This window comes from Gymnogyps californianus, chromosome 18 (genome assembly GCF_018139145.2).
Source record: "Gymnogyps californianus isolate 813 chromosome 18, ASM1813914v2, whole genome shotgun sequence".
Taxonomy (NCBI): Eukaryota; Metazoa; Chordata; class Aves; order Accipitriformes; family Cathartidae; genus Gymnogyps; species Gymnogyps californianus.
This window is the reverse complement of record NC_059488.1, coordinates 7,852,104-7,876,267: the sequence shown is the minus strand read 5'-3', so window position 1 is coordinate 7,876,267 and position 24,164 is coordinate 7,852,104. Positions and strand designations below refer to the sequence as shown.

The 24,164-nt window shown below is 43.3% G+C and overlaps 2 protein-coding genes across 3 annotated transcripts in view; one reads left to right on the top strand and one right to left on the bottom strand.

Annotated features, from left to right (window-relative positions):
- Positions 1-542: 542 nt before the first annotated feature.
- On the bottom strand, positions 543-13,680 carry GTF3C4 (general transcription factor IIIC subunit 4). Of its 2 annotated transcripts, XR_007767483.1 has the most exons (6): positions 13,603-13,656; positions 10,880-12,700; positions 8,894-9,024; positions 7,880-7,968; positions 6,358-6,809; positions 543-4,306 (listed from the first exon to the last, which is right to left on the bottom strand). XR_007767483.1 is itself a non-coding variant. In XM_050908182.1 (5 exons), exons 1-5 carry the CDS (start codon positions 13,654-13,656, stop codon positions 6,745-6,747), a joined length of 2,160 nt encoding a protein of 719 aa, XP_050764139.1. In that variant the 5' UTR covers positions 13,657-13,680; the 3' UTR covers positions 4,971-6,744. The 2 variants fall into 2 exon arrangements, 1 of the variants encoding a protein (XP_050764139.1); XM_050908182.1 differs by lacking the exon at positions 543-4,306 and having other exon boundaries at positions 4,971-6,809; positions 13,603-13,680.
- Positions 13,681-14,147: 467 nt separating this feature from the next.
- The window catches only part of DDX31 (DEAD-box helicase 31), a 50,505-nt gene continuing 40,488 nt past the window's right edge, over positions 14,148-24,164 (top strand). The window contains exons 1-11 of the mRNA XM_050908183.1: positions 14,148-14,308; positions 15,961-16,211; positions 16,390-16,465; positions 16,946-16,989; positions 17,440-17,510; positions 18,107-18,171; positions 19,009-19,053; positions 20,659-20,700; positions 22,420-22,484; positions 23,298-23,417; positions 23,808-23,914. Of these exons, the coding sequence (XP_050764140.1) occupies positions 14,234-14,308; positions 15,961-16,211; positions 16,390-16,465; positions 16,946-16,989; positions 17,440-17,510; positions 18,107-18,171; positions 19,009-19,053; positions 20,659-20,700; positions 22,420-22,484; positions 23,298-23,417; positions 23,808-23,914 (961 nt within the window). The 5' untranslated portion in view covers positions 14,148-14,233. The remainder of the gene's footprint in view (positions 14,309-15,960; positions 16,212-16,389; positions 16,466-16,945; positions 16,990-17,439; positions 17,511-18,106; positions 18,172-19,008; positions 19,054-20,658; positions 20,701-22,419; positions 22,485-23,297; positions 23,418-23,807; positions 23,915-24,164) is intronic.

Here is a 24,164-nt window from a genome sequence, read left to right as displayed (position 1 = left end):
TAACTGCCCGTCTGTGTCGCAGTTGCCAAAACTGAGCCTGAAAGGTGACTCTTGCCTTGTCATACGTCCTTCATACAGAAAATTGTCTGTTCCCCTCTACAAGCAGGCTCTCCTGGGTTATTCTCCTCTTTCTGCAACAAGAACTGTTTGATTCTATGGAAGAAAAGAAAAGGTGATGTCAGGCCCCTTTCATCAAGGAAAGCTGGTTCTTTAGTAGAATTGTTCTCTGGAGCTGGAGTGCTGCCACGCGGCGGTTCGGGAGGCCAGGGAAAAGAGGGGTTGAGCCTGTGCTGGCGAGGAGAAGGGAACGGTGGTGTGGCTGAAGGGCACTACTGGACCCCAGGTCCTCTCCCACCGGCTTTACCGCCGGTGTTCTGTGACAGTGGCCACAGTGAGATTGTTATTATTAAGCTTTTTTTTTTCCTAAGTGTGAAGTCCTATGCTGAAGGACTGAGTGCTTAACTATGCTGCTCTTTCTTGCCAGTCTCAGCTCTTGGCAGCCCACGTCCCTCCCAGGAATTCAGTCCCTTAAAATACAGACATTACAAACAAGTACTTTATTTATTTATTTAGAATAAAAAAGGAGCAGGATTACAATGCTACTGTCGCAGTATACAAAACATTCATCCAGGTTTGCTTCACGTTTACAAAATGTGCCATATACACAGCATCAATATTCACAGCAACTTTGTCAGACCCTCCCATGAAGTAAGTCTCAAAGGAAAAATCCAGAAACTAAAGATTAAAACTCAGCTTTGCTTTTCCTTCAGCCTGGTGACCGCGTGGTCGGCCAGCTACAACACTCGCACCCCAGAACGGAATTAAAGTAGCACGAAGAGATCAACTAGATGAGCGGAGCAATTAAATTAAACTCCTCTGAACAGTTCCATTTGGATGGCTCTTGGGTTTTCCCTTTTCAGGGCTGGCCGCCCAGTTTCGTGTTAAGTACGAATGCTGCAGGGCTGGCGCAGCCCTGTAACTCCTGCTGTAGGCCCCCAGCAGCGCACGAGTCCTCCTGTGATGAAGGTGCTCCAAGCATTCACATTTGGGTTGATTCAGCCGCAGCCTAGGACAGCACAGGGAATTACTCCACCTTCTGCCCCAAACTGTAGTGTAGTTAATGCTAGTAAGTAAGTGCGCGCCTCGTGTACCGGCTGCATTGCAACAATGAAAACAATCATCCGCAGGCAGCTGTGACACTCCTGAGGTCGCTGCCCGGATCATGACAGAGCAGCAGGAGTTCCAGGTCTTTCGAGTGAAGCGTGCTAAAAACTGAGTTAGCGTGAAAAAATAGTGACAGAATAAGAATATTCCAACTGACACCAAGGCTCTGGGAACATCCCCAGTGTAAAGTATGAGTTAGAACTGAGTACAGCCAAAGATTAGCACAGACAGAAATTTAAGTGAGAGTATGTATACAAGGCCCTCCTCCGTTAGACGTGAAAACTAAAGCTCTGTGGGCGTTGCTGTACACGCATACTAACATCTACAAGTTGTGAAAAAACTATCCTGGCTTGAGACTTCCAAGAGGCAGCTCGACTCCGTCTTGTTAAGATTCCTGCACCTTCGACAGGTAGGACAGGGCTCCAGATGAGTAGAGCCAAGCTCAAGTTGTCCTTGTTTACCCACACGGAGGAGAAAAAAAGCAGCTTTCCAACCTGGTATTTACCAGCGGAGCTGTAAACTAGCAGGCATCTCCACACAGACATTTGTACCAGTTTGGTTAAAGAATAAACCCTACCCACTTTAGGTCTAAGTCCGGAGTATAACCAGTGTGATTTGTGCGTTTACAGGTCTCATACAGAAAGCTTCAAAAGGGAATACAAGAGGGGGATGAGGACAGATGTAGTATTGCTAACTACTTTGAGCATTTCACCTTTATTTACTGAGAACCCATAAACACCTTCTTCCAGTTAATTTAGATGCTTACTATCAATCTTTTTGCCATGACTACCAACACTTTGACGCTAAGACTGCTATTGCCCTTCCTTCCAGCTGCAAAAATATGAACTGGTGCTCTGCAGTAACAAATTTTGAAGTTTATTATATTGTTAAGTATTGGACTGCTACCAACTACACGCTTACAAGGTGACTGCCAGAAAGAATTCAATAAACACGCATGAACTAGGTTGTAAAATGCCAACAAGCACTTTTTATCATGATTGACGGCAGGAAGCAGGCACGTGGTAGTCTCTCGCTGACATACCCAGCTCCGCTCAGGCAGAAAGGCAGACTAGAGAGAATGAAGCGGTACCTTCCTCTTCCTGCAGCCACCGTCCTGCCCCCTTGAAGATAATCTACTGGTAGCTGCATCTAACTGGCCTTGCACATCTGTCTCTCGTGCACGAAGTTCAGATGTTGTCAAAAGAGCAACAGCTTCAGTGATTAACCCCGACCTGCTCCGTGGTGAGGGCTCTGAGGAGCAGGGATGGCTCTCTTCCTCGTTCTCTCTCCGATGCCATACCTGTAGGTGGCAACTGAGAGTCACAGAATCACAGAATGGTTTGGGTGGGAAGGGACCTTAAAGATCATCTAGTTCCAAGCCCCTGCCATGGGCAGGGACACCTTCCACTAGAGCAGGTCGCTCAGAGCCCCATCCAGCCTGGCCCTGAATGCTTCCAGGGGGTGGCCACAGTCCAGCAACTGCGCCTGCAAGGCTGTCCGCTGCTTCACCAACCGGGTAACTCATAAAGGGCGGGCTCTGTATTTGAGAAATTCAACTTGTACAAACAAGTCTCCTGTAAATGTTAGTTTAGGGCATAACAGCACACGTGTGATTTGTTAGCCTTTAACTAGGACTATAAATGTTTGCATTCAGTGCTTTTATGTCAAGAAACCCTTAATGAGGATAGAATCAATGGTGTTATGCTGCCCATAATCGCTGATGATGCATTAGCCAGTGAAAACCTGGTAAGTTTAAGAAAATCAGGGAAATACTTATTGCCTGTTTGTATGCATTAGCAACCATAATATTTCCTCTCTAGAAATATACAAGAGGATTAATAGGATGGGGGAACATATGAAAGGGAAGGATGATTGGATGATGAAGTCCCCAACCCAGAGCTGAATTAAGGTAAAAGGCAGCAATGAGTTCCACTGTCACCAATTCCAGAGCAGGAGGTGTAGTTTGGAGACCCAAGACAGAGTCCTCATGAGCCCAAACTTTCACCTTAGTTCAAACAATGGCATCTAGCACCAAGGCACTAAGAAGCTGTACAGTCCAGAGCTGTTCTGCTTATCCATCGAACCTGGATTAGCCTGGATTTCTTCATCCCAGTGGAGGAGGCATAAACTCTTGTTATCAGTGTGAGCAGCAAATCTTGAATGCTATCAGGAGCTACTTATCAAGGACAATGACACATGAGCTTCAGACACAGAACACGGCATCTCTGGCTATTAATTCTCAGACACAAGAACAAGTACCACAATCCTTTTAAAAAAAACAAAAAAAGCAGCAGTGCATCAAGAACCGCTTACTCTCTCTGCTGGAGCGTTATTCTTCCTTTGGAGATGAGGCACCAGGAACAGCCACAGTGTTTACCACCAAATGGCGAAGCGGCTGAGGAGAGCCTTCAACTATTCACTTGTTTGAGATACCTTGCAAAACTTAGGGTAAAAACTTTGTGAGAGAAACTCTCCGATTTTGTGGGATTTATTCTTTGAATGCTTCACCTGGTGTCTCAAAACAGACTGGGCCTTACTGTTGGATAACTCCACTGTGTATTAGTTTGAGAAGGCAACTCTGCTAATGGCAAAATAGCAGGAGGATCTGGCAGCAGGTGCTCGTACCTTCCTCACCCACTCACCTTCCCCGTGTGGGATGAAAGCGAGGGTTTTGATTAGGACAATGTGAGGGATAATGCATCGAGGTGCTGCTGCAGCCCTGCGGGTTGTTACAGTACTCCAACAGGAACGGGACTAACCTCCACATTCCCAGAACTGCAAGTCGTGAGTCCAAGACAGATAAAAGGTTTCCTGAAGGAAGTCTCCGCTGCTAGCTGGGCAGAAAAATCCCGTAAGATCAGCATCAGAGGTTAAATGTTACTGGTCTGAGGTGCGCTCTACTAGTCAAGCCTACACTAGTCAAAAATACACTTAGGGACCAGTGATGGTTTAAAAAAAAAATTAAATCACAATACCTCTTTACCTGTTGTGAATGGGTCAGGGTGAGAAGTGAAAGCTTTGTGCTAAAGGATCTCCACTGGCATGCAGACAAAGCCGACATCATTGGCTTTAAAATTCCATTCTCCCAGCAGTCATAAATCAGGTTAAATAAACTGGCAATGGTATACTGAGTGTCTACTGCCTTGAAAGACAAGGAAAATAAACATTAATGCTGCAACATTAATGCTAGGTGTATTACAGCTTCTACATGTCTAAAGCATTAAAACTCAATCCAGGGAAATTCAAGATAACTGCTAGAAGTAATCACCAGGAATTAATCTAATGATATCATGCTGAACCTTTTGGTCAGCCAGACTTAAACATTTCAGTGGATCAGGATATTATTATGGTTTCTAAACCAATATCAAAGAAATGTTCTTTGACTTTTTTTAAAAGCGTTTACACATGGTTCTGGAGAGCTCTCTCGCCTTTTCCATAGTCAGGTGAATTTCTGAATCTGAATGCTTACTCCCGATGAACTGCTCAGGACTGCCTGGACAAGGACATGCAGCTTCCATTTAAAATGTTTTCTCTACCACCATGAATAAACCTGTTCAGCTCATACTGGAAACTGATGTTCTGTTCCCCCCAAACCCCATCAGCACTGGGAAGAAGATAAATGCTGCCCCAGCTACAGTACCTGGCCCCAAACTACGCACACATTAGGTATCAAGGTTACTCTTTGTTTTACTAGATGCTATCACGATCTACATTTTCTTTCTTTGCAGACACACTGAAGTAATTTCAATTTTCAATGCACAGCAATAAAAAACTAAACATTTCTTTAATACAATTATGGTATCACTTCCAAGGATATTTACAAACAAGGCTAGTTATTTTACAGATGAATGTGCTTCTGCTGTTCTAGGCTACTATATTAATATTATTCTCAGTCGAAGCACTATCGTGCTTAATGCATGAATAGTAAGAACAGCTGACTTGTTTTAATATTAGCTGAAAAAAATTTGCTCCTACTAAAGGTGAAGGAATGTTAAGAAAATATGCATAGTCATTGAATCAAGGAAACTTAAGCATCAATCCACACGTGCATTGTTGGAGACTGATACTGTCAGGACAATTCCTTGATTTCTCCAATAGCTATAGAGCACTTCACACACAATTAGAAGTGTCATGAATCACAAACAGGGCAACACATCTGAGTGTCCAGACTGGTACTCTGAAGCATGTAAAGACATAAACTTTGGATTATTTGACACCATGGATTTAAGTTAGCAAGACAAACTGTACCAAATAACTGTACACATTTTGGAGGTATTATTCCTCTAACACTGCATAGGAAGTTGAAAAGGATTCTCCTGCTCCCCATAGGAACTAGACGCCAAAGAGAGAAAGATGGTTTTTTCTCCTGATAGGACAGTTAGAAGGCAGAATAAATTTCTGGGCTCAGCCATGCTACATCATTGGCGTATTTATGAATCTCTTGATGAGAAAGTCAGGGTTATACACGAATAGCTTCACCAGACTCCATGACCACCTGTGGAAACTTCACCTATAACATGTTAGCCATGGTGCTGTTTGGGTTTGGGGTTTTTTGTTTGGTTTTTTTTTTAACTGCATTATTATGAAAAAAGAAACTGTCAGCTGGTCACACAAGTGATTAATTGTGTGTCAAACTTCTGTAAAATTCAATTACTGTATGAGGGAAACTCTCATTTCAATTGAAAAGAAGGTAAATTGGTAATGTTTTGGGTAACTGAGCTACACTGGAAAAGATGATTCCTGTTGGTAGAGGGTTAAGTGAAAGAAAAGGCATATACATCGGCAAAAGCTAGGAAGTAGTTAGAACTTAGTTCAGAAACAGAAAGTGGGGCAAGAGACTTAGGAGCATTGGAAAGTATATATATATATATTAGTGTTTAATCTAATTGCTATTAGTTTAATAATTATTACATTTAAAAATTATTCTTACTGATCCATATTTGACCCAGGCAGCCGCTATTACCCTTCTGACTGCAATACTGTTCTAACAGTTAAGAGGCAGTTACTCTTCTAGACTTTAAGTGAAACTAATATAATGGCCAATTTCTTTCATATGGCTGTAATGGGCATACGCTTCACTCTGCAAGAAATTAGAACCACAAATTATTTTGATAGTTTAATATTCTGCAGCAAGTGCCAGTGCTTGTTAAAAAGCAAACAAGAGCACTACAAGCTGAAGCCTTCTCTACCCACCAAGACCATTCAAGAGGCAGCTCCGCTGTTCCCGTCCTAGCTTTTGGGCAATCACACAGTTGTTGGCAGAAAGGACAGTTCACACTGCGTGCTTAAGACTTCAGTTCCTTTCCAGTAAAAGGAAGCGTGTCCAGCTGCTGATGCTTCAATGGGGCGCATTTCCAAACCGCTTTATAACCTCGCTCTTCCAGATGTACTCCTGTTTCTGGAGCATGGAACAGGCTCTGGACTTAAGGAGTTTCTAGAACCTCCCACGTTCTATTTACAGGGCCGTGGACAATGTCTTCCCCCTCCAGTAAAGTCTGTATTCCTGTGCTCTATATCCTTCGAGACTGAAGGGAGCTTATGCAGTAGAGAAAATACTTTCAATCTTTACATAGCTTTTCTCTAGAACACAGGAGAATCACAGAACGTGCAAGGTCCTTGCAATAACCTCTTGATCCATTCAGGATCTGCAAACAAGAAAACAAGTTGTTTAAAGCTGGAGGTAGAGATGAACACAGGAATGATGCCTGAGATGGACAAACTAAATAGTAATCCTGAAACAGTTTGTATATATTCACCGTGCACGATTAACTGAGAGTTCAGAGGAATCCAACTCCATTTCTGTCTTGAAATTTCAAGTAATGTCAGTTTAAATCCCACTTCAATAGGGGACAAAATTAAGGTGAAACAGTCCATGCTATATCATGACATACTCATCTAAATAGCTATACAGGAAAAAAATTTAAAGGATCGCCATGCCACAAAGGTAGTGTTCCCATTTTCTTAACTGAAATTAGATCCTTCACGTAATGCAGTCCTTGGTTCCTGTTTCTTGGTCACTCTCCAATATAAGGGAATTACAGCCTCTCTCTACAGAGGTTTAAGTTCTGTAGTTGATCCTTAGCGCTGACTGGAATACCCACACATTATGGGGAGAGGAAAAGTATCACCTACCCATTAAGACAAACTGTTAGAGTACTCCATGATTTTAACTGTACCAGTTGGGAAGAAAACAATGTTCTTGCACAGCTTAGCTTATCCTTCCTCAAACTCTGAAAATGCAAAGCCAAAAGGCTGACTGGCCCCCACAGCCTGCCATTATTGTCGCTGAATGATGTACTTGGGGCAGGTTTGGGACCTAAGCCAGCAAGGTGCCAACTATTTCTTAACCCGTGCTGGATCAATACAGCTTGCATTGAAATAGAATGTCAAAGACCCTCAGCTCTTGCAGAACTGGATGCTAATGTATTTAACTTGAATATAAACTAACTGTTGTAGCACTCCAGCACAGATTATGCGTTTACCCAGCTCTCGTTAAAATGTAGGATTTATAAATTAATTTCTGCAGTCACTATTTTGTCATTAACATATGCCACTAATGCATGGACAACAACAGGACACCGTGAAATGCAGAGTACTAGGACTTCACATGATAACTGCCTAAAAGAGAAAACTCAGTGAAACTAACTCAAGTCGTTTTGCAGATAAAACTTAAGAATACATAATCCTGCCCCTTTTGGCCACAGGAACAGTTTACCTTCTGGGGTTGGATGCCGTGCAATGCTGTCGTGAAGCAAACACCTCCTGTATACCAAACTCTGACAGGACTGGTAGGTTAGAAAGCACCTGTGAAAGGACAAGTAGTTTTACCAAGAGGCTTGGGGTTTTATTGTTTTGTTTTGTGACCTGCTCCTATTCCCTGACTGGAGGCTGGGTTCTGTTCCCAATAGACCTTACTTTCTGAGAGTAAGGGCAGCAATGAGCCACATGAAACATGAAAATTAATAATGTATTAATTCAGGTAAGTGAAACTTCACAAGTGTACCCAATTACCTATGGTCACAAAAATGAAAAAGGCCAAAAATCAATATACCATTGAGAAAAGTTTCATCATTGGCCAAAAAATTTTAGCATACAGTAGAAGAGATGAAAAGCTTGAGGGTTACTGCACAGGGGAAGAACCACGGTGTCTTTAAGGCAATGACTATTTAGCCAAACTAGCACGGAATATTTGTAAGGCAAAGGTTTTTCTTTGTGACAGACTACTGACTTGCTAAGTCTCCAGGGAAAATCACCAGGTACCCAATACATTGATGTTGGAAGATTTCCTTTTCTAGACGTTCCAGAACTTGTCTGATTTCTCAATGTGGCTGTTTCCAATCATTTTTTGTTAAACTACTTTGTTTTCGAATGCTGAAGTAGCTAGAACAAATCCTCCTTCATGTGCTGTTCCAAAGGATGACTTGTGCTTGATTTTCCCTCGCCTACTTTCTCCCTGCCCCCATCCTCCCCCTGCTTGAAGAAAAAAGTTAACGATCCAAAGCATTTTATTTTAAAAACAGTGTAGTGGTAAGACGACCAAATCCAATCTACAATGCCCTCTCTCTCATGACAGAGGACAGATAACAGCCAGCAAACATTGCAATTAACTGCAGCGCAGATAACATGCTTCACGACTTTTTAATCCAACACTAAGAAGTGTTTTAGGTTAGCTATTTAAGTACATTTAAATTATCCAGAGGAGGGCAAAAACTCTTTAAGAACCAATTACCTGAGCCAAATATGTCCATTGGAGCAGACTGCCTGTTTGCGATCAGTGAATGGCAGGATCTCTTTACACAAGCTGCAGTGCTCTGGAAAAGTCTGTTTGTTCATTTTCTTTAAGATATGCCCAATCAGCACCTGGGAATACACAGCAGTCAGCATTGTTTACAGCAAGACAGCTGCCTACTGAAAGGTGGAAACATCTCTCAGGATATTGTGCTTTCAGAATATGATACAGGATGCAAAGATCTATGCTCCTCACTGAATTCAAAGAAATAAAAGCATAAGAAATATAATACATTGATAAGTATTAATTTATTCTCATTTTATTGTCATCTCCTAAAGACTTCTGTCCCACAGTAAAGGGATACAGAACTTAAGAGCAATAGTGTTAAGCTACTTGCAAATTTAAAAAGTACTGAAGAAACTGGGATCGTACCACTTTAGAGGATGCCACTGACTGTTATAGTAATGCTTTAGTGTTCTCATGACTATCACAATGGATGCGCTAAAAAAAAAAAATCCTATTCAGAAATTATCTGGATGCCTGTCTTCAGCAGTCACCTCAGAGTATACATAATGTTTATAGTAGAACATTTATGTGATCAAATTTGTCTTTGACATTTCAATAGATATAAACCACATCCCAAAGACCTTTAAAATGTGACAGCAAACCGAATAGATAAAATAGAATTTGGAAGTCAGCTTTTAATGGCTATAAAAAGAAGAATCTTGTAAACAAGATACGAAAAGCAACATCTCAAACCTTCAATTCATAGTAATTGGATGCTAGAAAAACACAGCAGTTCTGCCAGAATACTTTCCTAGTGAATTACTGATGGCGACACTGTGTGGCCTGCTTGCCTTTAAGTCCAGCAGAGAGAACACCACGCTACATCAGTAATGGAAATGTGCTTCCTTCCTCTGTCTTTCTGGATGCAATGTAAAGGTGGATTTTTAGAGTTCAAGTGATTTAAGTACTTAGGTACTGAAAAGAACTGTTCTCTGCTCATACAAAGAGGTACAGAGACATCAGAGACATTCCTGTCATCAAGTCTTAAGAGCCGGGAGGCTGATGGCAGAGTGTTCCCACTGAAGCTTCCTTTGTCTGACGTCTATATTCAGAAAACTTCATTGCCCTGTGCAAGGTTCACTGATCACTTATTTCCTGCCACAAATGCTTCCTCTACACGTTGCAATAGCCAGGATACTTCCTTGCAGTTATGCTTTTATTTTGGTAGGGAGTATTGCAAGTTTGGGAAGAGTTCCTATAGTGGCCAAGCATTCAGTTATGCTTACTTATTGTAGTTCAATAAATGCAAGCGTGCCTGAAGGTTCAGGCCATGAATGTTATAACAAAGACATTCAGTCAGCTTGGTTAATTGAAAGTCCTGCATAAAGTTCTGAATCACTGGATTTAACTCATAAAACACAATCACTTTCTGAACCTCTGTAACTGATCTCTCCACTGAAGGCTCATGGAGCAATGACAAGAGCTGATGTACCACCTCAGCAGTCACAGTACTTTCAATTATAAATACTTTAAGAAGTGATACTGCAACTCTTAAAATTAGAACTGCAGACATAACTGACTAGAGAAAATACCTCCTAAGTTTAGTTTTGTGGAGATGATTGATAGATTAAATAAGCTTAGCCATGAAAACAAACAGCCCTCTCAATGAGTACATGTTCTAAACCCACCAACAGCAGCGGAATAACCGTGGTCCTCTCGCTTGTTCTGCAAAAACTCAGGCATGCTTATCCTTTATTGTGCCTGATCCAAATTCAACATCTGTATTTACATTCCCTCCTACTCCGTAATTTGAAGGGAGGACAACTTAAGCAGTATGCTCTATAGAAGCTGAGTGGCAAGGATGACATGATCACAGTTCTCTTTCCCACCCCAAAGTTGTATTTTCATTTAAGGATATGGAGGGGGGGAGAAAGAAGTAACTTGTAACACCAAATCCCCAGAGCATAGAGGTGCACTTACTCGTGCTGTTCTGTCATCATAGCCATCATCGGACATTAAGAAGTCACAGACTCCTCTGGTGGGAATACTGGTGTTTTCTGTAATCCATGTGTGTAGATAAACTTCTCCCAACACCCGTTTCATGTGTTCTCGTGTCAAGTGCATTTCTACTGCCTCAATTTGTGCCTGTATTTCAAGAAGCTTTTCTTCCATTGGCTCGCGGCCTCCTATGTCACTTGACTGAGGAAGAGAATCATCTGCAGTGTCATCTATGTCCATACCTTTGCCTGTGTCACATAGGCTCTGCTTGCTGGCTTGTTTAGAAGTTCCTTCCTCTTGATCATCTTCAGTGCTGCCCATTCCAGGGGAATCCGATATCAAGATCTTTGCATCCTCGTGTGAAGGTCTCCACATGACCTCTGAGGGAGCTTTCTGCATTGACTGGTACAAAATCCTCAGGAGAAATAGCTTAAACCGCCAGAAGTAAGTAGAACCACAGGTCTCAATCTTTTTATCCAGTGCTTCCTGTAAGAATTGAGGAATATGCTTATCCTTCAAAATTTTCCAGCGTACAAGATCCGTCAAGTCCACTTGCCGGAAAAGGTTCTGAACAGAAGATTCCAACAGCTGCGCAGCTGCCTCCTCAAAAGTCTTAAGGGTTACAAACTGAACTTGGTAGTTTTTGTTAACTGGGTGCAGACCGTTAGTCATGCCCTCTGTCGTAATAACTGCTAAGTACGCACCACATGGGCTAACAGCTATTCCGTGAGTCCTGACAGAGCCAAACACTTCTGAGAGCTTAATCAGCTGGTGCTCAAACTTTAAGGCAACGTCTGTGAATATAGGAATCAGCTGCCTTACCTTTCCATCACTGGAGCACGTATACACCGTGCCGTTCTGTTTGTCTGCAGTCATAGATACGATTGGCAAAGAATGAAGCCCTGTCACGTGGGAATTATGGACATTCAGACCTGCTTTGGATATCAACAGGAGACACCAAAACACATAAGCTCCTCTTGCAGCCACCACTAAGCTACAACTACATTTCTGGTAGGGGTGGTAAAGAGGAATACATTTGATACTATGCACTGGTAACTGGTCCATTTCTTGCCATAAGACTACGGGTTGTCTCAGCGTAAAGTAGCCTTTGACTGCTTTTAGATTGACAGGAAGGATCTTAACTGGTCCAAAAGCACTACCTACAATAAGTCCGCTCATCTTTCGGTTGTTATGTTCATATTCCCACCAAGACAACACACTTGGGGAATTTATTCCGGACTCGATAGTATTGCAAGAAGTAATTGATTCCTTACCCAGAAAGGGAAGCTGAAATTGCCAAACTGCAATGTTACCGTTTTCAAAGAGTACTGCTAAGAGCACGCTACCGACATCCCGGCATTCGTTGTTGTGTTTAACCTGCTGAGTGGTGCAGATGCCCGACCACTCCATGCGCACTGGAGTCTGCATGCTGTGCCGTCGCTGAAATTCAGAGAAGTCTCCTAGTTCTCCCCTGGGAGTGTCAGCCTTGGAAAGTTTGTAGCTGGCTTCATACAAACGTTCCCCGTAGATTTCTGTCAGGTCCACCAGCTGCACCCACTGTAGTCTGTTGAGGTTTGCGTGGATGGTCAATCGATTGTCCATGGTTAAAGCCGCAAGCAGGCACCTTCCATTCGCGTCACAGCCCAGCGGGGACCAGCTGGAATACTTGAATCCTCGCATAGGTGGGAATGACTTGCCCTCGGGATTGAAAACTCGATCGAGCATAAAAGTTTGACTAACCGTTGGATCCACTGAACTTGCGAACTTTTCCTTACATTCTGCTACCTCCTTTTTTGGACCAACCTAAAAGATAACAAAAAGAACTTTTAAAACGATTGTAGAACTTTTTTTTAGGAATACTATCCTGGAATTAATTCTCACTTGAAATAGAGCATCCCCTATCACAACCTATACTACACTGTTCCAATGGTTAATTAACATCACTCTTAAAGAGTTAAGCTTCATTGTTAGCCTGAATTTGTATAGTTTTGACTCTCAGCTCTTAAATCGTTGTCTGCTGAATCAAAGAGCCTGTTTTCATACTTCTGTTCTCAAGTGTGTACTTAAAGGTACTTGGCAAAACGTTCAAACTGTAAAGCACTCAATATTTCAACTCAAGTTATTCCATATTCTCACCATTGCTTTGGAAAAAATTCCGATCCACAACAACAGAATTATTATTTAGTAAGATATTCACCCAGACTTGCCACCCCTCTGTGCTAAGGAGTGTAAAAAGTCAGATGCCCCCCTGAAGCCTAAAACAGTCCCTGCTGCAAAAATCCTTCAGGTTAGGTAGCAAACCAAGAAAGATTTTTACTTAAAATTTTACTGAAATAATTGTCATCAAAGTTCTAGAGCTCAAGTAATTCCTAGAAAAACTGCTAAACTTTAGAATCCCTGAAATCCACTTGATACTGGATCATATTTCACCCTGACATTACTGGGCTATATGTGGTTTTTTCTCCCCTATGCTTTTAAAATGCATCAACGCATGAAACACTGTGTGCACTGCAGCAAGTTGCGTGCAGGGCAGGAGCAGCCCAGGGGGAAAGCGACCCCGGGGGCTCCCCCGCCGCCCGGGGGGGATCACAGCGTGGCAGCCCCGAGCCTCGGGGCGGCCCCTCCCGGGCCCCGCGGAGGGGGAGGCGGCCGGTGCCCCCCGCCGCGGCGGGCTGGGCTGTGCTGTGCTGTGCTGGGCGGCTCACCTTGAGGAGACAGGCGGCGGAAGGCGCGGGCACGGCCGTGCGGTGGATCACCATCTCCTGCCCGCCGCTGTGGACGTCGCTGAGCTGCTCCAGGACGGCGATGCTGCGGGCCGTGCTCACCGACACCCGGTGGTCCTCCGACCAGGCCAGCGGCTCCAGCCCGCTGACACCGTGCTGCAGCCGCACCGCCGGCTCCCGCCGCACCGCCGTCAGCCGGAACCCGGTGCTCGGCGCCGCCGCCGCCGCCTCCTCGACGAGCGAGTCGAGCCCCAGCGGCGGCTCCTCCTCCCCCGCCGACAGCGAGGGGCTGCCCCCGCGCTCCGCCGCCGCCGCCATCTTACCGCCGCCTCACGGGCCGCTCGGGCCGCAGCGCGCATGCGCCGCCGCCGCCGCCGAAGCCCCCGGCCGCCCCGGTTGGGGCTGCCCTGTCGCCGCCTGCGCCGCCCCGCGGGCCCGGCGGCGCGGGCGGGAGGGACGGGCCGAGCCCCTGCAGCGGGGCGGCTGTGGCCGGGGGCCGCGGGCGAGCGGCCGTTCCCATGGGGGGCCCCCGCCGTCCGCCTCCCCTCCGCCCTCGCGGGCTGGGCCCGGCCTGAGGGGCGGCCCCCCGGGGCCCTGCGGGAGGCGGCGGGCCATGGCGGCGGGCGGGACGCTGCTCCTCAACCTCAGCTCGGCGCCGCGGGGCCGCGGGCCCGGAGCCCCTAGCCGGGTAGGTGCGGCCGGGGGAGGCTGAGGGCCCGGCCAGAGCCAGCCCTCGCGGCCGTCGCTCTGCCGGGCTCTGGGGTGCCGCTGCGGGCCGAAGCCGCGGCTCTCGCCCTGACTGGACCGGGGGGGGGGGCACCGGCTGGGGGCTGGCCCCGGGGGAGCCGTGGTCAGCGGGGTGGGGAGTCAGTGTCTGAAAAGTTCTTAAATCGAGCCTTTGGCTTTTTCCCCCCGAGACGGGGTTGGTACCTGCACAGGGGCCTGGTGGCTCGGCAGGGAGACGGGCCCGGCCACCTTGGGTGGTGGCTGTGGAGGGGGAAGACTTGTCAGGGAGTGGGTGGGAGGCGGCAGGTACGGGCTTCTCTAATCCTTTAAATGGGCTGCTGTGGGATTGCTCTGCGCTTTCCTTACGTTGTTAGCGGCTTTTGACTTGTTGGGGGCTGACTGCTGAAGCTGTGAGTACCGCTCTTAACAGGCCTCTGCCTCACTTAGAGATGCTTTGAAATGCTGCCAGGGAGGGGAATTCTTCTTATGCTTTAGAGTAAGTTTCTAACTGTGGGAATGCTGTGAGCTGCAGGAACAGGTGCTTTACTCTCATAAGTTTGAGGAAAGGAGCACAAGAATGGGTTAAATAGATGTTTTCAATTTTTAAAGTTATTGTTATAGTGATTCTGGGTTGTTTCAAATATTGTTCTTAATTCTTAAATCGTTCTTAAAAATTGTGCGAAAGTATGTGAGAGTTAAGTGTTTGCCAGGATTTACCCTGATTACATTAGGTACTGTGAGGCTGGGCACCACCACCATCATTTTTCTGATAGTGGATGTTGGTGGAAGGAGGTTGGGTTTTGGTTGGTTGCCAAAAATGTGAAGAAACGAGTGAAAAAAGTAATAGAGCTTGAAAACAGTATGGTTCATAGGAGAACAAAGAAAATCAGAGTGTGCAACTAGGAGTAGAGAAGAGAGAGAAAAAAAGTGGGGCAAGATTCTGCTGGCATTTCACACGTTTCAGGATTTTTGCAATCGTGTCGGGAAAAACAAGTTCATTGAAAAAGGGCTGGGGGACATGGAAGAGCTTTGGGGACCAAAGGAAGTTACATTTAATTTTCTTCTTCACTGTTCCTGGAGGGATATGGGGAGAGCAAAAGTTTTTCTTAAGATGATTGGAAGATCAGTAAAATAAACTGATTGCTGCAGAAGAAGAAATAAAGAGCTCAGAAATGCTGCAAGTTGGCAGAAGCATAAGTTGGAGTGAAGTACAGGCCATCCCTTGTGCCCACAGAAAGAAGGAAGCCCATAGGGATGGCTTTAATGTAATCAGGAGATTTGCAGAGCTTTTGAGAGAGATTTTTAAAGCATGTTCTGCTCAGTTACTGGAGAAGCTAGGTGAAATCCTTTAGAGATGAGCACTATATATGACTTTAGATTTCTCTTTGCATTTCAGTAATGTTCAGAGGTCTCAGGCGTGGTGGTGAACCTGTTAGAGTAGGAACTGCCTAGCTGCAAAAATCAAACTTAGTTTCTTTAGTCATGGGGTAGGGGATTCCAAAAATAAGGGATCTGTCTGTGGGCTGATGTTTGTGTTCAACATGATATCATGTTGTTAATTCTCAGTCATTAATGAGTTCTTGCTATCTGGTTGGTTTGTTAACATTAAAACAGCCTAGCGTTCTGAAAAGAAAGCTCCAGTCACCACATGGAAACCCACCTTTGAAATGTAAACGTAAGCCATCAATAAACACCTTCAAGAAATGTGCTACGGAAGCTGACATCAGGGAAAAGGGAAGTTCATCACAAAAATGTCTTCCTAAGAAGCAGTTGTCTGACAACAGAAATGAAAGCCAGAAAAGCAAACCTTTCATTAAGACGTCCAGCCTGTTTAGAAACAACCCTGATATCCCGGCAATTCACAGGTATTTTAGACAAATAGGAGGGAAAAAACCCTTTCAGTGCCTTGAATTCTTGCCCTTGCTTGGGCAAAGTAGTTGGTTGGTACATGTAGTTTCATTGCTGTTTACATAGAATACTACTGTAGAATTTTTAACCACACCATGTGCTTTGTTTTGTTTTGATTTGTTTCCCTTAACTCAGAAAAGCAGTGCAGCAGGTGCAAGAAAATGTTTTCACTACGGATTCTTTTAGCCAATTGGACCTCCACCCACATCTGGTGAGTGGCAGGAAGGCCATGTGCCTTGAAACGTGCTTTTTTTTGGGGTGGGGAGCAGGTAGAGACCTGAGAGATGCACCTTTATTCATGGTGACTTGGACAGGCTTGCCAGTACTTTGCCTGATTTTGTTGCAGTCTCCTAGCTCAACGTGCTGGCCAGTGTCCTGACCTGTCCCCAAACACACTGTCCCAGCACCCTTCACTGTTTGCAGTTGTAACACCAAAAAACCACAGAAAACTATTTGGGAGTGCAGTATTTTAACAAGTCTGATATTTCATGATGTACCAGCAATGATGTAATTCTGATTAACTAAGAAGTATTTTGAGGACATGGAAACTTTTACTTCCAGTAGCCCTGGACCAGTAATGTAGAGAATAAGGATCAGTCTTCTGGTTTTTGCTCTATGTTGTACTACGAAAAGTAACAAAAGGAACAGTTTGACAATGAAACCTGTTTACTGCTCTTTATTCTCTCTCTAGATCTCCACAATAAACACCGTCCTAAAGATAAGTAGCATGACCAGGTAAGCAAATTCATATAAAAACTTTGCATTTCACTACCCCTTAAAGCCAGTCATCTATGATTGTTTCGTTATATGTAATTGGTTTGTGAATACCACAGTACCTGTTAAGCTGTCCCATTTGCCATAGGGTTTGTTGCTTTCAAAATCTGGGATGAGAAATAACTTGTAAGTTACACAGCAAGTCAGTTGTCACAGCTGAAGATGGAACCTTGGAGTCCTGCCTTCTAATTTGGTACTTGAATCATGAAACCATCTTTTTTCAATTCATCACATCTGATGCCTGTCTAGTGGCTTTCCTTAGAAGTCACCTCTACTGGTGTAGCTACACAGCAGAGATGAATGCGTGGAGTTTGGGGTAAACAGTTTTGAAACAGTCACTGTATGTTAAAACCTTAGGATTCTATCCTATGTTGCATTCGTATTTCCTAACCTGTTTTGTTTGTTATGCAGTGTTCAGAAGCAAACAATTCCTGTGCTGCTGCAAGGCAAAGATGCTCTAGTGAGATCTCAGACTGGTTCAGGTCAGTATTTAATTGTCAGTCTCCTTCCCTAGGGCATATTAAACTGGATCCCAAATACAGAACCAAAACCTCACGTTCCCAGTACAGCTCATAAAAGTGACAGGCTGGGAAGCCCGGCCTGGGACTGCCGTGACACAGACAGATGCTGTGCAAACTTCTGTAACAACCCAGTGGTGGGACTGAACGTTGATGTGCAGCTGCCAGCCGTTGCACGTGGGCCTGTTCCACGGCTCATGCTGGGGATGCAGATCCAGGAGGCCAGCAGAGCTAAGCAGCACGCGCTCTTACCATGCAAACTTACGTGCTTGCTCTACAGCAGCCTATGGCTCGATGTCTTGTTTCCTTGGGTGGGTGGGGATATTTATTTAGATAGGTCTCAGTGCAATACCACCACCTCTCTTTTTTTAATTTAACCCTTTGGTGAATTGCCTGTCAATCTTCCGTTCTGGAAACTTTCTACTTAACTAAAACTTTTCCAGATTCTGACCTCAGTTTGAGAATGGTAGGATGAATGGTACTTTAATTTGCTGGAGTGCTGTATTTACCACTTTTTTTTTTTTGATGGAAAGTCTTCCAATTTTCTCCTTTTTAAAAAGGTAAAACTCTTGCCTATGGGATTCCACTCGTACAGTCTTTGCAAGGAATGGAATCCAAAATACAGGTAGGTGCAACAGAATTAAATATATTTGCTTTTGATATTAAGATTAATAAAAATAAACTCCAGCTCTTATCTTGTAGTCATCACTATCTCTTCTTGATACAAAGGTCAAACAGTCTCTCTTCCCCTTTGTGCATATGGCTTATGTGATCCTCCTGTGCTGTTGAGATACAGATGATACAAGAACAATGTTACTCATTCCCCGTTACTTCATGCAGTAGGCTGAATTGTCCAGTTTGGAGAAGGTGGAGTGCAGGAGAGGCAATGATCTGGAAGCTGGGAGAACTGAAAACAAAAGTTACTGCCATGTCTTTAGGAGTAATAAGTTTCTAATCTTTGACATGGAGTGAGATTTGATAATTGCTCCCAGTTTGGATTGTCTCATTGACCAGAAAATGCTGCTGCAGATCTGCCATCTCTTATGTGTTTTATGGAAAGAGGTCACCCTGACTTTCCTTATGGGTTGAAATGTTTCCAACCTGTCCTGGATTGTTAACTTTCTCCAGCTGCTACGTACAGATTGTTGCTATGCATCAAACATGAGAGTATTTCTGCAACTCAGAAATACAAGAGTGAAACAGTGTATGTATGGAATAAGATGTTGGGTATGACTGTGAGCAGGTTTCCAAGCAGGAAAGGGAAGGCAGTGCAGTATTGATATTTGAAAGACATGATTTTTTTAAAAGCTAGGAGGGGGGAATCCCCCAAACTATTGTGTACGAACTTGTACTAAAACCCTTCAGAATTCACTTTATTGGCTAATAGCAGTCAGACGTGGAAGTGCTCTGTTTATCAGTGCTACATTCTTCCTAGTGGACCTCTTGTCTTCTCTGTTTGCAGCGCAGTGATGGGCCTTATGCACTCATATTAGTCCCAACAAGAGAGGTAGGTGGCCTTTTTTCTTTCTGATTCTGTCTGAACCTGAGTGTTTCAACACTGATTTTTAGTGTGTAGACGTGGGTCCACCAGGGACTGTCTTAGGAAACGTTGTCTGTCCTTTTGCTCAGATGTTGCCCTCACAGAAAGAGGGTTTGCTCTCTGGATGCATGTTGTCATTTTTGTTCAGTGACATACCAAAGTAAGAAAGAAAAGAATCTCTAAGTTTTCCTCATGCAGTTGGAAATAATTGTGAAGACTGGAGAAACTCTCTAGCTCAGTGCATGGGAGGGAGAAGCTTGCCTAGCTCACACAGGGGGAATAAGTAAAACCAATGAAATCAGCTTTGCAAATGTGTAGGTTTATACAAACGTTTCGTTTTTAAAGCCCTTTTTTCAAATCTGTAAGTGAATGCTGAAGATGCGGCTTCCAAGAGTTGGTTTCTCCACTGAACTCTCTTCTATTTGATTTATATTGTTTGCAATTGCAAAGGTAATTTCAGAGCAGGGTATCAACCTTTTTGTTTTGTTTTGTTTTTGTTTGGTATGTCAAATGATAGTAACTTCCATGTGGGAGAATTGATTGCAGGTATCTAGTTTGGGGCACAATATTTTATACAACCTGCAGTGCAATATCTCAGCTCGGTTCTGTGAAAGGAGAAAGCTCTGAAGCTATTTAAATTTTTACAGCAGCAAACTTACTGCCTCTCTAGGATGCTGTACGAATACTAAGCATGTAGGAAACTGTTCGTAAGCTTGTTTAAGGGGCTGCCATTGAGAGTACTTATGAAGATAATTTGTAATTACAGTTGGTATTACTTCTACTTTGTATTGAAAGCAACAGCCTTTCTTGAGAGCTTGGCAAATAATAGTATGTAGCATGTGTAGTCAGAGCATTTAAAATAGTTTGACTCCAATAACTAAGCCCTGCTCACATACTCATTCCATGAATGAGTCAGGGTGGCACCATTGCCTTTCTTGGTCTTCATCATTGCCACGGCAGAAGTGGCTGTCAGACAGCACATGAAACCCAACAGCTAAATGTTTCCTACTGATGAGACATTTAGGTTTGCAAGCTTTGTGCATACCATCTCTGTTCTGCTGACTGGGAGAAGGAGAGGTAGAAAGATCAGTGGTATGATCACTCCGTGGGTGATCATATTCCCACAGGTGAGGGAATAATGTGGTCTGCCCTGACTGCCAGAAGATAACTAACCTCTGGGCTGCATTTCCTTTTCATAGTGGTTTTCTTCCAGAAATTGTGCCATTTTCCGTTTTCCTCTTCCAGTGGAGCAAAATCTTCTGTGGCTTCAGCTTGTTTTCTCCCTGGGGCATTCACAGAAGCCAGCAGAAATCTCTGTTGTCCTGAGAGCTGGCTTGTGGAGCTGAACCAATAGAGGGGTTTTTGAACAGGTCCAAATATAATAAAAGAAGGATTATGCAAGAGAATAAAATAATAAGCAGCTTCTAAAAGAAGAATTAAGGATGTATTTACAATTCTGATGATACTCATAAGTAGATTAACTTACAGATTTTTGAGCCAAAGGGGCTTGTAGTCCATCTTTGTAGTCCAGGGACTTTTTCAGAGCTCACTTTCTTTTGTTGATTTCCGTAGCTTGCACTCCAAAGTTTCGATACAATGCAGAAACTACTTAAGGTAAGAATTCAGTGCTCTGTGTTCTTCTTATTCCTTGAGCCTCTTGCTGTAAGATGCTAAGCAACTTCAGTTCCTGTGAATTCAACTGAATGTTTAAGGAAATGCAGCATCTGGCAAGATATGTGGTCCTTAAGGATAAATCTGTTTGTCTTTAAGTGCGTGATTTCCCTGTGGCATGTTTTAAACTATTACATAAACAATTAAGTGATTAATTATGGCACCGTAGTTGCACATGTGTTCATAAACAAGTGTAGTTGATTTTCACAACTTTTTGTTTTGTTTTTAGAAGTACCTACCATTGTTTCAGTCTGAGTTATGAATGGAAACTCTCACAATGACAAGTACCGTTTTACTGAAACTAATACTAGGCAGATGGGTTTCAGATGGGGAGTAGAACTTGGTGAACTGCTTTGCCAGTTGAATGGCTGGAGAAATTAGAAGGCTTTTAAAATCGTTAAATGATAGTGCTTTCCTTTTAATTGAGGCAGAGTGTCTTACCATGGGGCTAGAAGGTATCCAAATCGTTTATCTGATCCGTATTCCCACTCCCTCTTCTGTTTTTCCCTTGAAATAATAAGGCACTTTCCAGGTCTTTTTTAGTGCTGGAATTACTAAGTAAGATTTTGTTGTGTCATGCTGAGGTTTAAAGTACTTCAGTCTTCTTCCATAGCAATTAGAAGTTATTATGCGTGGACTTTTGATGTCCTTCAAAGGATGAAGTCTGGACTGACCCCCTTTAATTTTTCTTTGTTACATATAACGTGTAGTAACCATTGAGTCCAGTGTAAACTGTCATAGTGACCCAAAGCAGATGATTTAGATCGTGGTCTGACTGGACCTTGGAAGGGCTGGACAACAGGAGGGTGTAATATGATTATGTAATTACTGAGAGAGAAAAAGGCTAGTTGAGCTGCTCCTGACGCAATTACTCTAATGCCAACTGCTAAGGTTATATTGCTTAGACATCTTCCTTATTTTAAACCTTAAAAAGAAACTCTTTGTGTAGAAACTATTTTGTTGGAGCATTTCTGGCAAGCAGTGACCCATGCAAACTTAAGCCTATTTACCAGTCACGCATTTGTGCAATCCTTACAAGCTGTGCTCTGCTTCTGTCCTGCATTTCCTCTTGAGTGAGAAAATGGCAGTACTGTGCTTTGATTATCTCCTCTGTTAAATGTTGGGCAATATTGGATTCAATGAAGGATTGGACCTCATTAAAGTCAGTGGCAAAAACTCCTGCCAATATCAATGAGACTGACGTTTAATGTTCACAGACATGGTGACTGCGTGCATGTAGGTCTGTGTACGTATGTATAAACTATAGGTCCTGTGTTTTTCTTAAATTTTCCTTGGCCACAGGAAGATACTGCTTAAAGGTAAGATGAAGAAACAGCATTGTAGGTTGTCTTTGAACATTTAGGCTACATGGGGAGAAGGAAAAGAAATATTATTATGTGATTGGAAGCGGTGCAAAAATGATGGCATTTCTATCTTCCTAGACGATGTGGGAAGCAAGTTACATGGCTAGAACTAAAGATGCCATTGATATGTAGCTGTGGGTGAGAGAGTGCATGTAGACTGTATCTCTTAGATCAAATCAGGTGCACACTGCTGTCAGGCCCAGTCCTTTCTCTTTTTGCCAAGAAACATCATTTTTGGATTAGGCTCTGTCTCTTTATTAAGAAGAATCTATATTGGTCTTGGTTTTCGTTTCTGTAGCCATTTGCCTGGATTGTGCCTGGAGTGCTAATGGGGGGAGAAAAGAGAAAATCGGAAAAAGCCAGGTAGGAAGCCAGCTTCTTAAATTGTATTTTGGGTTCTTCTGCTCTACAGCATTTTTATCTGTTACTCTTCTTTAGAGTGCTTTTCTTACTGGGAGAGAGGATTGTGAGTTTGGATCAAGCTGTGATCCCCCTGGATCTTACACAGACACAGTGACTGGGTCAGCAGGAAGTATTCACTTCCCCCAGTTGGATCTATTTCTAAAATGTTGATGAGCCTTCTGAGAAGATGATCTCTTGTGTCAGTGGTTTTTTTTTTCCTCTTGTGACAAACACCTGTATTTGCTTACCACCGAGTGCTGTCTACAGTATTTGTTACGGGGAAAATTGCTTTCTGGAGAAGAGATTTCCTGGTGTTAAAAATCTCTTTCTTTTCCCTTTTCAAGAATTGAATTGTAAGCTGGTAATCCAAAATGGAATTTTCATTTCTCTATATATAAGCATACACAAAAAGTTGTTTACTCTTGACAGTAAAAAAAAGTACTCAATTAGAAAAGAAAACCTAGCTTCGGTGTTTTAGATTTTTTTAATATTAATATTTCTTTCCACCCTGTCCTTATCACTGAGTATGCCTCTGAGTATCAATGATGATCAAGGATAAAATTTAGCTGTGCAAGAAATTTCAGTTTTAATCAGTGAGAAAGTACTGTCCCTGCTAATTTTACTGTGGCCGTGATTTTTTTCCTCTGTAGGTTCCAGTTCCTCACTCTGGGTTCCTATTCCAGAGTTACTGCTAACCTGTATGGTTTATTTTCTTCTTTTTTTTCTTTCTTTTTTCTTGTTTCTTGTTTCTTTTTTGTGTTTTAATCTAAACAGATTACGTAAAGGGATAAATATCCTCATTTCAACTCCTGGTCGCCTGGTTGATCACATCAAGTCCACAGAATGTATTCATTTCCGTCGCACTCAGTGGCTGATTATTGATGAAGCAGACAGGTAAACTTCCAAGTGTTTAGATTTGGAAAATAATTATGATACCATCTGCATCATAATTCACTAAATATTTAAAAAAAATAAGAGAGGGAGCGCGCATGTGGTCTTAAACCATTCATGCTCAGTGGCCTCAGCCAAGCACCAGATGTCTGAGATTAGGAAGAAACGTCCCCTTTGGACAGATTATTGTACAATTATTCATTGCAGAGATTTTCTCAGTGTCTTCTGACGTGTCTGACCCTGGCAAAAGTTGAAGATGGAACATGAAGTTAGATGGGCCAGAGATCTGATCAGCTCTAGCACTTCCTCTATTCCTAATTGGCTCGTGTAGCAATAAGACTTTCTCCTCATTCCTTCCTACAGCATCTTTCATCACCTCTGCTGTTTTCGTAGGATCCTGGACCTGGGCTTTGAGAAGGATGTAGCTGTGATACTCAATGCTTTAAATGCTGAGAGAGAGACACGTCAGAATGTCCTGCTCTCAGCCACCCTCACGGAAGGTAGGTTATAGACAGATGGTGTCTCTTTTAGCTGAATAATGCACAGGCAACTGCAAAACAGTTGGTTGAGTCTGACTATATTACAGGCCAGCCTGAAGCCCTTTGCAGAAGTGGAATAATGCCTATTGATTTCTTTGGGCTTATGACGCTTGTTCTTTGTTACTGGAATTTCTGTCAGTGTATATACTTACATGGTCCTTACATATGTCTCACAAATTCCAGAGCAAAGTCACCGTCAACCTGGGAAGCA